This window comes from Pristis pectinata, chromosome 23 (genome assembly GCF_009764475.1).
Source record: "Pristis pectinata isolate sPriPec2 chromosome 23, sPriPec2.1.pri, whole genome shotgun sequence".
NCBI lineage: Eukaryota > Metazoa > Chordata > Chondrichthyes > Rhinopristiformes > Pristidae > Pristis > Pristis pectinata.
This window is the reverse complement of record NC_067427.1, coordinates 22,186,902-22,202,296: the sequence shown is the minus strand read 5'-3', so window position 1 is coordinate 22,202,296 and position 15,395 is coordinate 22,186,902. Positions and strand designations below refer to the sequence as shown.

The 15,395-nt window shown below is 44.1% G+C and overlaps 1 protein-coding gene across 5 annotated transcripts in view; it reads left to right on the top strand.

Annotated features, from left to right (window-relative positions):
* Positions 1-2,809: 2,809 nt before the first annotated feature.
* The window catches only part of LOC127581979 (astrotactin-2-like), a 1,282,697-nt gene continuing 1,270,111 nt past the window's right edge, over positions 2,810-15,395 (top strand). For all 5 annotated transcript variants that reach the window (XM_052036829.1, XM_052036827.1, XM_052036825.1 and 2 more), the window contains exon 1: positions 2,810-3,217. In XM_052036829.1, the coding sequence (XP_051892789.1) occupies positions 2,962-3,217 (256 nt within the window). In that variant the 5' untranslated portion in view covers positions 2,810-2,961. The remainder of the gene's footprint in view (positions 3,218-15,395) is intronic.

Genomic DNA, 15,395 nt, shown 5'->3' with positions numbered 1-15,395 from the left:
CAGTCTGCAGGAGGAACTCAGTGGGTCGAGCAGCATCTGTGGGAGGAAAGGAATTGACGTTTCGGGTCGAAACCCTGCATCGGGACTGAGAGGGGAGATAGCCGGTATAAAGGGGGGACAGGGAGAGGTGAGGCAGGAGCCCGAGGTGATTGGCGGACTGAAGAGGGGTGTAAGAGGACAGGCAGGTTGTGCCAGGTAGGGAGGGGAGCAGCGCCGGAGTTGGGAGACAGTGGCAGGTGAATGATAGATGGAGGCAGACAAAGAGAAAGAGAGAAAGAAGTATTGAGAGGCAGGTGGAGCAAGGTGGGGGAAGGGAGTGTGTAGGTTGGAGACAGTTGCTGGAGGGAGATGAGCAGGAGCATAAAGTGCTTCCAGTGCTGGACTCTGACTAGTGAAGGAGCTGAGAATGGGAACCATTCAGGGAGAGGTGAGTGGCAGTGGGAACGAGAACCGGACAGGGGAGGTGGGTGAACTGTGTTGCCGTGGGTGGATGGAGCCAGGAGGGGAAACCTATAGTTTTGAATGAACTTGATGATTGAGTTTCCTAACATTCTGGGGGTAGGTAATTCCAAAGATTTGCCACCCTCACAATGAAGAAGTTTGTCTTCATCTTTGTCCTAAATAACCTTCCTCTTAAGTTTTGTTATCGTCAACTACCTGGCATAATTGACCAGGATGCTGCCTGGATTGGAGTCTTATGAGGATAGGTTGTGTGAGCTGGGGCTCTTTTTGGAGCGAAGGAGGATGAGAGGTGACTTGATAGAGGTGCACAAGATGATAAGGGGCATAGATCGTGTGGACAGTCAGAGACTTTTTCCCAGGGTGCAAATGGCTAACACGAGGGGACGTAATTTTAAGGTGATTGGAGGAAGATATAAGGGGGATGTCAGAGGTAAGTTTTTTACACAGAGAGTGGTGGGTGCCTGCAGAGGTTGTGGGGGCAGATACATTAGGGCACATTTAAGAGACTCTTAGATAGTCACATGAATGATAGAGAAATGGAGGGCTACGTGGGAGGGAAGGGTTCGATAGATCTTAGAGCAGGATAAAATGTCGGCACAACATTGTGGGCCGAAGGGCCTGTACTGTGCTGTTATGTTCTGTGTAATAGGGGAGAAACTCCTCCTATATATTGGACTTCCCCTTTTCCTATCTTCAGTCCTGAGGAAAGGTCCTGACCCCAAACGTTGACCGCCTACTTTTCTCCATGGATGCTGCCTGGCCTGCAGAGTTCCTCCAGCATCATCGTGTTTTTCACCTGGCATAATAATTTCCTCTTGGGTGTCTCACAGCGTCCCCCTTTGGGTTCTTGATTTATCCCCTACGCTCATTCTGCTTAAAGTATTCAAGGAAACTGTGGTGGTGGTCTTTCAGCAAGACGTGCAAGTGTGTCACCAATCAGGCGGCTGCACACAATGTCGTTCTATCATTTTAACACATTTTAAGCGCCAAACTAAAGTAAGGTTGCTTGACAGTTTAACGGTTTAACAAGAGCGATATTGCCACAAATCTTAGTCCACTTTTCTCAGTTTCAAACGTTTAAAGGCTGAAATCTGAAATGTAGTATCCTAGGAAGAACGGGGACATAACATTTCTTACCGATTGACTGTTTCTGCCCTTCCCTGTACATATAAAGAGGATGGCAGGAGCTGGACACAGTTGCGCTCTGTGTACAATTCAGTCGTGTTCAACTCCACCGAGCAGCTACCACACATAGTGCACACACACACACGCACGCACACGAGGCAGAGAGAAACTCTTCAAGGGGTTATCAGTAAGTGGCCGTTCGATGCTCACAGCACGTCGATCTGTGCGGCAGCAAATGCCCCGGTGATTTCACTCCAAAGAGACACAGCCTATGAAGACGATGCTGCGTATCAAGTCCCATCAATTGCAGTTTGTTTACATGATCCGTGACCTAAAGCAATCCGAGACCAAAGTAAAATACACACCGAGAGCGATGCCAAAATGAATAAAACGGCACTTTCCACCTCCCCCTGCATATATTTTTCATGTGTCAAAACTATAGTTAAGTCAGCATCGATTTGTTGGGTTTTTTAATATCTGACAACAAAGGTTGAATTCTGACGAGTGCGAGGGTTCTGAAGTGGGAAAGAAACATTTCAACTGAGCCCAAATTGACAAATCGTGCATCGAACCGGCGTCTTTTAAATAAAGCGGCTCTTCTGTCCAAACCGGCAGTGGCATTGGTGCAATTTCTTAGGTGAAATGGGATCACATTAAAATCAATCGGTGCCCCGTGGTCAAAACTGGTTTTATTATTTTTATTTGGAGGGGAGGCGGGATTTGAATCCCAATCACTTAAGAATCGCAAAACTAGACGCGGAAAAAAAACATACGTTGCCAAATTTTTTTGGGGGAAGGGGGGAATTGCCAGTTTGTAGAACAAGTTTTTAATGAAGTAAATACACCAAAAAATAGACAGCAAATTTCCTTCTGGAGAAACGGTGAAATAATAATAATTAAAGCTCTTTGATTATTCAGATGGAGTTGAGAGAACCTCAGGGCTGTGACATGAATAGGGCACAGAAAGGGAGGGGGTGAAAAGCTGGGAGGGGGGAATGTGTTTGTTTCGGGCAGGATGTGTGTTGGGGCGGGGGCCGGTGGGTGGGAGAGAGTCCGGCTTTAAACGGTGCCGCCAAGCCGCGTTCACCTGGAACTGGAGCCCCCCTCCCAGTCTCTGTACTCTGTGTGTGTGTGTGTGTGTGTGTGTGTGTGTATGTGTGTCCGCGCCACCTCCTGGACAACAGCTCCACATCGCCAAACAAGTGTAGGAGAGGAGGCGGCGGCGATCCCGGGCTCGCTCGCTTTTTTTTTATTATATATCAATATTAACCCTCCACACACACACACACACTCTCTCTCTCTCTCACACACACACACACACACACAGACACAGACACGGAGCAGCTCCTTGCGCCATCGGCAGCCGCGGCGGGCATGGCTCTCCGAGCCGCCTTGCAAGCGATCCTCGGCTGCCTGCTCGCGGCTTCGGCCGAGATCTCCAAGGAAGGAGGCTGCAAAGTGAAGACGGTGACCGTGTCCACCCTGCCCGTGCTCCGGGAGAACGACATCAGCTTCCACGGCGCGCTGGCGGCCGAATCCAAGCTTTACCTGTTTGTCCGCAACGACTTGCCCGGCGAGATCTTGGTGGCAGATGACCTAGAGAACACTGAGCTACCTTACTTCACCCTGGGTGAGTTCGCATGTGTGGAGGCTGAGGGAGGAGGGGATGACACTAACTGAGAAGGGAGGTGTTTTTTTTGTGAGGGGGAGATATTATCCTTTCAGCAAACGCCTTCCAACTACTTTTCCCTTGGATGCCCAATAGATGTTTTGCTTAGATCAGGACTTGTGCACAATGCCTGTGGAAGAACATATTTTCTTTATTTAAGGGCAGGGAAACGATGCATTTCCAAACAGCGGAGAGCAAGACTTTGCCGCTGTTGTGCAGCGAATGAGTTGAGAATGGAAGGTTCGTTTGGAATCTGCCGACGGTTCGCAGTCACAATTGGAGGTGTTGTTATGGCTTGTGAAAGTGTCATACGAGAGAGAGAGAGAGCGGGACACATGGAGATCTCGGTGCACTGTGCGCTTTCAGTGTGTTTGCATTATTGCAGATGTTAAAATCTGGGGTTTTTTAACGCCGTGGGGTGGCCGGCATTGACCCTGCCAATATCACTGGCTTGTAATCAGGAGCGGTTCGTTGTAAAGTAGCTCCACTGTGCTTACAGCCTGCTCTCATAGCGAGAAATGTGATGACTTTGGTGGAACCTTTCAGAGCTTGAGATGGGTGCTCCCCGGGTGGGATGGAAGATGTTTCGCGGTCCTAATGCCCGCGTTATTTATGGCAACGGGAAAATGTAGTTTGAGCTCACACAACACATGCTTCACACTCACTATAACAGGACAGAAAAATGAAGTGTAAATTACGATTGGCAGAGAAATAGTTTCCAAAATCTGAGCGTTCACGGTTCATTTACTTGGGTTAGAATTGCTTACGTACAGAAGGGGTTTAAATGATATTGGTGTTCTATTTCAATGTAATGTGCAGTCCTTCGATTTTATTGTTTTCAATTTGAAATTAAGAAAGTCATATACTACAAAGATAAAAAAAGGTTCTTGCAGACTTTCCAAAGATGGAAAAGCAGAAATGTTAAGAAGTGCAAGAGTATTAGTTCCTGAGGATTCTTAAAAGTTTATTTCAAAGCACTTGACACCTCTGTACAGAGGAATTTCATTAGAGTCATGGAGTCACACAGCACGGAAACAGGCCCTTCGGCCCACCGTGAACCATCCAACACCCATTTGCACTAATCCCACATTAATCCCATCTTTATTCTCCCCATATTCACCACAACTCCCCACTCCTTTGTCACTCACCTACACACTAGGGGCAATTTATAGTGGCCAATTGACCTACAAACCATCATGTCCTTGCATTGTGGGAGGAAACTAGAGCACCAGAAGGAAGCCACAGAGTCACAGGGAGACGAGCAAACCCCACAAAACAGCACTGGAGGTCAGGATTGAACCTGGGTCATTGAAGCTCTGAGGCAGCAGCTCTACCAGTTGTACCACTGAGCTGCCCATATTTGCATCATTCATTATGTTTTCATGAAATGCAAAAATATTGGAGTAAAGCTTCTTCGAGAGAAAATAGTTTGGAAAACCTTGTCTGAAGATTTCCATGGTGCACAGGGTGTGGTAAAACCATAGCTTCGAAATCATCGAAATGTGAAGTTTCGTGCACAGAATAAATCTCATGTTGTTGTTGTTCTGTTATTGTGCATGTGTTCGATGCATTTTGAGACAGGCAGTTTCAAGTTACTCTCAAAGTATAAAGGAGAATACAACTTGCAAAAGATTTTGGAACTTAGTCCCAGCTTGCAACTTTTATGACTTTGGAATTTTCCAAAGTGCTTCAGCTGATGAAGTAGATTCTATTTTCCCAGCAGCAGTCACTGATGTAACGTAGACCAATGTGACAGCCAAACCTGTGCACAGCAAGGTTCCTCGTGAGGTAAATAATCTACTGTTCTGATTTGATGATCTTGATTTGAAGAAGCAGTTTGAAGTGGGTTTTTTGTGAGATGCTTGTATGCAGTGTTTCCAATGATAGTGTAACTGCAACAAAGATAATCAGAAGCCTCTCACCTATCTTGGCCAGCCTTGCAGTCTTGCAACCGGGTTGACAACAGTATCCTCTTCCATTGCTGTACAGTTGGGTATGACCATACTTGCCTGGTTCCATATTTGACTAGTTCGAGCCAGAGAGTTTCCCTCTCCCACACCATCATCTCTGGTGCCATTTCAGTCCCCTCCTATTATTCTACATACTGTTCCTTGGCAACATCGTACAATTGTACAGCATCAGTTTTCATACGTAACCGCTGGTACACTGTTCCACCTCACCACCACCTGTTTTACCCTCTCTAAATTATCCAACTACTTGTCTGACATTCAATCCCATGTGAGTAGAAATTTCCACCAACAAAGTTTTGGGATGCCCAAAATAACTATCTTTGGACCCTTTTACACACTTTGTTCAGTAGCCACCAATTCCTTCTCTCTCACACTGAACCAGACTGTTTGCAGACTTGGTGTCACATATGGTGAGGTTTGGATCACGTACCTGTTCCATCACAAAGTCTGCCGATTTATACCTACTGCCTCAGCTTTCTGCTGTTGAAAACTTCATCCATGCCCTTGTTCTCTCTGGACTTGGCTATCCAAACGCACTTCGGACTTACTTGTTTTAAACTCTGTTGGCTGTGCTATGTGAAGTCTTGATTTTAAAACTGTAGTCCTTAGTTTTGAAACTGTCCATTGACTCACCCCCAACTCCCTTCTTTCCTGATCTCTAAATTCCTCAAACTCTGCAGCCCCATGAGATATTTGTGCTTCTCCAGTCCAATTCCTCCACCATCAGCCATTATAGTTTCAGCAAAATGTCCTTCAAAGCTGCAATTCCTTCCCTAAATCTCACTCCTTTTTTTTTAACCAGTTTTTCCCCTTTAATGGTTCTCCTTAAAATCTATCTCTTTCATCAAGCTAGTGGTCATTTGATTCAATATCTCCCAGTGTGACTTGGTGCTCATCTTGTTTGATAATATCTTGGGATATTTTTGCTGCATTGTTGCTGAGAACCCACCTGCTCTCTTTGAATATTGTCGAGGGACCTTTTATGCCTCCTTGAGGGAACAAGTTGGTGCTGTTTTAATATTGCCTTTGAAAGATAGCTTTTCTGTCAATACGACACTTGCATCGTAATGCAGTACTCTGTCAGATTACATTCTCCACTCCCTGGAGTGGAGTTTGAAACCACAGCCTTGTGACTCAGAGGTGAGAGTGCAATTGCTGAGGAAAAACAAATAGCCTTCACAGCAGATATTTCAGTGTGGCCTCTTGTGATCTTAAAAATGTTTTATTTGTTAATCATATCGGTGGTGGTTTTGGTTGACAAGATAAAGCATGTTAGTCCATGATGCTTAAATTTAATTGGATCTTTTTGTTGCTTTTGTAAGATTGAGCAGCTCACTCTTCAAATACATTATGCATCAAACAAAGCTCAAAACACAAATTTAATTGATTATGGTAAACAATGTAAAAACTGATCCCTCCAAACAGAAACAGTGAGCGGCGACATATCCTGAGCAAGCAGCCTCCCAGTGACGGATCTCCTTTTCCTACCTTTTGCCTCCACATCTGGATTGCTTCATTCTATACGACTCTCAATTTGCATCATGTTGGAACACCATTTTTGCTTGCCGTTGAAGCAGGAAGCACGTTCACTAAATCAATGTCTAAAGGTGTACTCATCGCAATCAGACATTTGCTCTGTTTCCCATTCCTACATCTGTAAATGTTATTTATTTTCCTGCATTTGGTCGAAGGGAACATACACTGTGTAAATTACAGAAGAGGAAATGTGTACTGATACTTTGCTTGCAGAATACATATGCATATTTAGTATATCTTCGGGTCCTTTATCAATTCACATCATCAGTTGCATGATGCTCGAAAGGCTATTTCAGATTCTGGGAGGATAGTGTCTATTTTGCAATCAACCTGAAACCAGTGATATGCCAACTGAGCCTTTATGATTAAATGTTATCAATTTGTTTTATACATCCAATTTAAACACGTGCAATTGCTGTAAATTACAAAAATCCACGCAGCTAAGGTTCTGATATGGATATGAGACAACATGAGCAAAAGTTGCCTTGGATAAAATCATTTGGGAAAACAATTGAATGTCTCTGGAGTCTGTCTCTATAAATCAGGTTCTGTTCTTCAGAATCTCCACTCTTCCTTCTCAGAGGTTGTAATGCTCTTGTATACAGTATGCATCCTGCACCATTTTCAGACTCACAGTTTGGGGAATAAGTGTGGTTACACAAATCGTTATTACATTATTAGCATAATATTTAATGCTTCTTATGAAAACCTGGTATAAAAATATTTATTGGATCAATTTATGGAGAGGTAGCAAGGGATTGCAATATGTTCTGTGATATTAAACTGTAAAATATTTCTATGGGCACAACAGTGATTATAAGATCTTTTCAATCACAAGTCAACATTTTATTTCAATGGTGAGGATTTGTGGTACAGCAGCAGAGAATTACTTTTCCCCCTTCTGACACATTGGAATAGCATCAAACGTTCCCCAGCAAAATACAGCATTTTATTGTATCCAGCCTATAATCTTGCCCCAAAAGTTTGCCTTATTCCCATATAGATCTGTCTTTCTCCACCCCAACAATTCTGATTGAAATAGGCTGCATGCTGTAAAATTATCACAGTTTTATTATGCATGGACACACATCATGGGGAATTTGTTTTATGTGGAAAGCTCACAACTATCAGAGGGAAGGATTTCATTTTTCACCTCTGTGTTGCAAATCATCATTTGACTGCAGGCTTCTTTTGTGTGACTTGAATGCAATTTGCCTCAAGCTTCAATGAACAGGGTGAAGCTGTGGTTTCTCAACCTACTTGCCACAGTGGCCCACACTTGCAACTCTCAATGCATTATTTAAACCACACCCAGACATCTTACTTCCTGTGTAGTAGGAATCAATTGCTGGAAATTTCCAGCCGATCGTGCTCCCTATCCTGCTGCTCATTTCTGGCATTTTCTGACTTTAGTTTAGATTTATAGCATCTGTAGCATTTTGCTTTTGAATTACCTCCTGTGTATCCACTTAATTACTGCCGAAGAATACACTGGCGGTAGCAGCCTGCTGCTAGGGCTACAAGTGGGCTGCAAGTTGTGAACAATGAGTTTGAGAGTTGCAGGTGTGAAGGTTTAATGTACATTTTCAGTTCACTCAGTTATAAAAGGAAATATATTATTCTGCTGTCGGACAGTCTAATGGACAGAGGCACAAGTTAGTGCCCTGGCCTTGCCACTCAATACCCAGTTTTCTGGCACTGACCTTTTTGCCACATGAAGACACACAAGAAGAATACACAGAAGAAAATAAGAGCAGGAGTCAGCCATATGATCTCTTAAGCCTGCCCCACCATTCAATATGATTTTAGTTGATTTACTCCAGGCTTCAACAGAATGTATGGTAGGGGCTTCAGGAATATTGAGGAACAGAGGCATCCCGGTGTACAATTCAATGGATCCCTGAAGGTGGCAGCACAGGTTGAAGTGATAGTGAAGTAGGCAGATGGGATACTTGCCTTCATGAGCCAGAACAGAGAACACATGAGCAGGGCGGCTGTGTTCCAACTTTATAAAGCATTGGATAGGCTACAGATGGAGTATTGTGTTCAACTCTGGTCATCTCACTGTAGTAAGGACATGATTGCTCTGGAGAGGGTGCAGAGGAGATTCAGCAGGATGTTGTCTGGGATGGAGCCTTTCATTGATAAGGAGAGACTGGATAGGCTGGGTTTATTTTCCTTGGAGTGGAAAAGGCTGAGGGGGCATCTGACTGAGGTATGCAAAATTATGAGGAGCACAGACAGGATAGATAGTAGGAAACTTTTCCCCGTAACAGAGAAATCAAAAAATGGAATACATAGATTTAGAGTAAGGAAGAGGTTTAATAGGAATAGAAGGAAAAACTTCTTCACTCAGAGGGTGGTTGGAATCTGGAATTTGGATAGATGGTGGATGCAATTACTCTCACAACATTTAGCTAGTATCTACTTAAGTATTTCAATTGCCAAGGCATAAAAGGCTGTGGACCAAGTGCTGGTAAATGGGATTAGTGTGGATTGGGAATTGATGGTCAGCACGGTGATGGTGGGCCAAAGGCCTGTTTCTGTGCGATTTGATTCTGAGCCATTTTCAGAAGATGGAATGTCAATTCCTAAATTTAATGACTTCCTCTTCAAGTACCTCTGGTGATCTAACCTCCACAGTCCTCTGGGGTAGAGAACAGCAGAGATCCACCACACTACGAAAACCTCCTTGGCCTGATGTGCAAGGTAATTGGGTCACGTGGGTGGGGCAGATGAAGTGCCTCTCACTACATTGCCAAGGAGAACTCTGATAGACAGCAAAGCCCCTCCTGGGTTTCACAGTAGTCAAAGCTCTCAAGCGCTTTCATTTTTTTCTTTCTTGATATCTCTGAAATTAAGCAGAATTCTGAAATGATTGAAAAAGAAATAAACAATTAATTTTTAATTATTTGAAAATTTGAAAAGGAAAAAATAGAGCCATAGAGAGTTACAGCACAGAAGCAGGCCTTTTTGCCCATTGATTCCATACTGACCATCAACCACTCATTTACATCCTGCATTAGTCCCAGTTTTAATTCTCCCCGGGTTCTCATCAGCTTCCCCAGATCCTACCACTTACCTACACGCTAGGGGCAATTTGCAGTGGCCAATTAACCTACCAACCTATTGTCTTTGGGATGCAGGAGGAAACTGGAGCTCCTGGAAGAAACCCTGTGGTCACAGGGAGAACGTGGAAACGCCACACAGACAGCACCTGAGATCAGGTTTCAGCCTGAGTCTTTGGTGCTGTGAGGCAGTGGTTCTACCAGCCATGCCACTGTGCTGCCCAAGTACCAACCAAATGCATTTTAAATCATTTTAAACATTACAGCAAACACAATAATTAAGAAGATTAAATTACTTGACACTTGCTTCTCCCTTGCAGCTGTAAAATCTCCATTCACATCAATGGACAATCTACCTCATCATGGCCCTTGCACCTTATTTGTCAACCTGCACTGCACTTCCTCTGTAACCATAACACTATATTTCTGCATTGTGTTATTGTTTTCCTTTTGTACTACCTTAATGTACTTATGTATGGAATGATCTGTCTGGATGGCATGCCATCAAAAGCTTTTCACTGTATCTCAGTACATGTGACAATAATCAACCAATTACCAATTACGTATTTTGTGCCAGGTCTAACCTGGACAAGATCTGTGAGCAGATACTCCAGCTTAAATGTCGGGCAGTTCCAGAAGCTTGTGCTCCACTACTGGACTCCATCTACATTTGGCTCTTCTGTATTTGAGCCAACATAGCTCAAAGGTCTGAACTTGCAGGTATACAAGCAGATAAATGTCAGCTGTTCACCAGGGAACCCCCAGCAAAACTCAACAAATTTCAGGTCATTTTAATGTTCCAGGTGTGCTGCTTAGTATGTCCAAAGTCAGCTGATCACATAAGAACACAATAAGATGTAGAATCTCCAGAGCTGCGATCGGTGTCTTGGTGGAGGAGGAGACAAATTGCTCTCATTTCTGATCCCTGTCTCATGGTTGGCTGGTGGAAAGTGTAGTGATATGACATTGTATAGCAGCAGTGTCAGACATACCTGTCTTGACAAGTAAGACATCCACACACTGTCCAGGTTTTGCATGTGAAGAGTGACTGGCTTGATGATATTCAAAAAGACTGCTGGTTTCCGAGAGAGGTCAACAGACTGCTGGGCAACGAAATCTTGAATCAAATGTAGCCCATAACCAAGAAGCAATGCTTGTTTGTAAATCAGTTCCCTGGGATGTGGTGCATAGGTTTCTAGAAGACTGTTATGCCAATCTTTATTCTTTCCCTCTCAAAGCTCATGTGTTGATCTTGCAATAACACTGATACTGATATATTACATGTTCACCAACTCATCACACACTGTCAGTTTGTGAATAGAGGTGTATAACATGGCTTTATGACAGCATAGTCATTCAAAGCAGTATGCCAGAGTATAAAATTTTGTTGAATATCAATAGCTTTGTCATTTTGTTGTCATTTATTTTGTTCAGGGAGGAAAGGCTTCCTAATTATCACAATAAAAGATTTTTTTTCACAGGCTTCACAGAATTGATCCAATTTAACTGGTGTGATAGAAGATAGAAGAAACTCGACTATCCGATTCTTTATCCTGACAAATCTCTGTGCCCTTCTTTTCTGGCGCTTTATCATTGAACCAATCCAAACAGGTTTCTGCTCTTGCCACAACACTGAAATGATCCTCATCAAAATTTAAAAGTGTCTCACCTCTCATTTGTATGGTCACCTTGACATTCAAATTTTCATTCTTGTATTCACACCCAGCTTGGTGTTGTCCCTTCCTATTGCTGTGATCCTCCCCACCCTTATTATCCTTTGAGAATTCTGCACTCCTTACTGGTCTCTTGTGAATTAAAATCATAGAATCATCCAGGCCCTTCAGCCCATCAAATCATCACTGACCATCAAACATCCTCTTACATTCAACCTACACTATTCCCATTTTATTCTCCCCACATTTCCATCAACTTCCCCAGATTCTTCCCCTCACCTACACGCCAGGGGTGAATATAGTGGTCCATTAACCTACCAAACTACACGTCTTTGAGATATATCTGAGGAAATGGGAGAACCTGGAACCTGGTCACTAGCAGAACATGCAAACTCCACACAGACAGCACCGGAAGTCAGGACTGAACCCAGGTCGCTGAAGCGGTGAGGCAGCTGCGCCATTGTGCCGATCCAAGCTCAGCCACTGTGCCACCTCTTGTTTCCCCTTCCCTACCATTGGCAGTCTTTAGCCACTGAGGCTCTAAGCTCCGTAGCTCCATCCTGAAATCTCTCCATCTCTCTACCCTTCCCTCTCCAAGATGCTTCTGAAAAGTCGCTTCTTTGTCCAAGTTTTCGGTCACCTGCTATTGCTCCTGTGAGTTGGAGGTTCGCTTGGGTATGAAATTAAAACACAATCTGAGCCAGACCTGACCATTACTGAGTACTAGTAAGTTTTTTCCACATCCAACCTGAGCCAACACAGAGGCACTTGCAGACAAAATAAATATTTCTATTTTGCACAAAACCTTGCAAGGAACATGATCAAGAACAGAAGACTCATGTGGCAATAGCACGGTAGTGTAGCGGTTAGGATAACGCTTTACAGCGCCAGAGACCTGGGTTCAATTCCGGCCGCTGTCTGTAAGGAGTTTGTACATTCTCCCCGTGTCTGTGTGGGTTTCCTCCGGGTGCTCCGGTTTCCTCCCACGTTCCAAAGACGTACAGGTTAAGGAAGTTGTGAGCCTGCTATGTTGGCGCAGGAAGTGTGGTGACACTTGCGGGCTGCCCCCAGAACACTGTACACAAAAGGTGTATTTCACTGTGTGTTTCGATGCAATTGTGACTAATAAAGATCTTATCAATAGTGACCTGGATAAACCGCTCAACCAGGCTGGCGTGCCATGGGCTAACTGACAGAAACCCGACATGTATATTCAGGAGCATAAAACAAACTGCTGGAGGAACTAAGGCAGGTCAGGCAGTATCTGTGGAAGCAGAGAGATGGTTGGTGTTTCGGGCCAAGACCCTGCATCAGGACTCGGGATATACTGAGGTCCTGTTTCAGAACAGTATATCTTATAATGCCCCTCCTCATTCTGACCAGAATTACTTAGGAAATACATAAAGGGGACTAATGCCTCAATCTCTACCAATGCCTCCAGGGGACGACCCCGACACTACCATTAAATAGTTCTTCTACAAAAGAAGCAACAATTTTACCTGCAGTCTCAGCTTCTGGAGAAGAGAGAAGCCCGCCGATATCACAAACCCCTGAGCCGGTGTCTCGGGCTCCGTCTCTTATGTGAAAACGACAGGTTGGCTGTTTCTCTTTCCACAGATCCTGCCTGACCTGATGAGTTTTTCCAGCGCTTTCTGTTTTTCTTCCCCCTCCCATGTCTCAAGACACCTTCTTCCTTGTCTCACGCTCCTCCACCAGAGTCTTGGGTCTTTCCGGCATCGACTCAGGCCAATGTGTGCAGTGCTGCCGCTAAGGTCAGGAGTTCCACCGTCGATGAGTCCGCCACCGACCCTGGTGGCTCTGGCCCCACCGCTAGTCTTAAGGTCCACCAACAGTGTCTCAGATCCCTCTGTCAATAACTTAGACCTTCCGCTAGAGACCCAGGAACCCTCTGCCGATAACTCTGGCCCGTCCACCAGTGTCCAAGGCCTCTCCACTGATAACTCAAGGCCCTCCACCAGTGTGTTGGAATACTTCACCGGTTAGCCAGGGACTCTCACCGCTATCACTACCTTCTCCTGCTGTCATAGGACGGAGTTAAGAAATGCTCCTTTATTACATCTCAGTCTCTATGTTCTCCTTGATCCTGTTGCCCAAACAAACATTCCTTTATTTGCTATTATGACTTTATATAACTGTATTGTACCAATCATGGCCTTTGAAGCCCAGACTGACCAGTCTTGGAATGTCAATAAATTACAAAGTACACACATACTCTGATGCAGAAACCATACCATAAGCAAGGACTGAACAATGTGGGAACTTCAGAAGCTGGGAGTCCAGAGGTAACAGGTATAAAACAGAGAGGAAGGGAATTATGAGTGACCTGCGGAAAAACTTTTTCAGGCTGATTGTATTTGGAACCTGAATGCACTGCCTGCAGATGTGGTGGAGGCAGGTTCCACTGTGGCCTTCAAGACGGAAATGAATAAATATGTGGTGGAGAAAACTTTGCCAGGATACGGACAAAGGTCTCAGCGGGTGGAAATGGAGAGTTGCTCTGCTAGAGAGCTGGCATGGGCATGATGGGCCAAATGGCCTTCTGTGCTGTAACCATTCCATGATTGTATGATTAAGCTTGTAAATAGTCAGCTTTATGCACACAATAAGGTTAAATGAGAAATTATAGAATAACGGCAGTTTGGATAACATTGTATAGCATCTCCACAGAACTGTGATAATCATATGTGTGGATAATAAACTTTTTACTTCAGTGAGTCAACTATTATTCTGTTTGGCTTATAAATACAAGTATTACACAGATATGGTAATTGGTTTCTTATTGTCACAGGTACCGAGATACAGTGAAAAACTTTGTTTTGCATGCCATCCATACAGGTCATTGCAAAACATCGAAGTAGTACAAAGGGAAAAGTAATAACAGAATGTAATGTAAACAGAACAAAATATAATGTTACAGTTACAGAAAAAGTGCAGTGCAGGTAGTCAATAAGGTGCAAGGGCCATAATGAGGTAGATTGTGAGGTCAAGAGTTCATCTTTATCATACAAGAGGTCCATCCAAGAGTTTTATAACAGCAGGATAGAAGCTGTCCTTGAGCCTGGAGGCAGGTATTTTGAAACTTTTGCATCATCTGCCTGATGGAAGGGGGCAGAAGAGAGACTGTCTGGGGTGAGAGGGGTCTTTGATTACGTTGACTGTTTACACGAGGCTGCAGGAAGTGTAGAAAGAGTCAGTGGAGGGGAGGCTGGTTTTCGTGAGGGACTGAGCTGTGTCCACAACTCTGTGGTTTCTTGCTGTCTTGGGCAGAGCAGTTGCCATACCAAGCTGTGATGCATCCAGATAGGATGCTTTCTATGGTACGTCTATAAAAATTGGGAAGGGTCAGTGGGGATATGCCAAATTTCCTGAGCCTTCTGAGGAAGTGGAGGTGCTGGTGTGCTTTCTTGACCATAGCGTCCATGTAGTTTGACCAGGACAAGCTATTGATGATGCTTGCAAATGTTGCATCTACCAAGTAGTTGTTGAGAATGCAGAAAATATAAATTAAAAGCAGTATTATTTTTTCAAATGCTTTATTTGAATAAGTCAAATGATACATTCTTGTTGTCAGGCTTGTTGTGCTGAGAGACCCCACTGGTGTTACCTTCATTTTCAGGCCTGACCTGGAATTTCTAGAGTCACTACTGCAAGCAACTGAGGAGAAAAAAAATACCTTTTTCTTCCAGGCTACTATCATGTTTTATTAATTTATTCCAAGGGATCTGCTCATTTATTGCCCATCTTTAATTGTTCCTGAGTACTGCAATTTTGATACAGCTGAGTGGTTCACTTGCCCACTTCAGAGTCATCGAGGTCAGATGGGGTAAGGGGGCCGATCTCTGCAAATGCCATTAGTGAACCATTTTGCAAA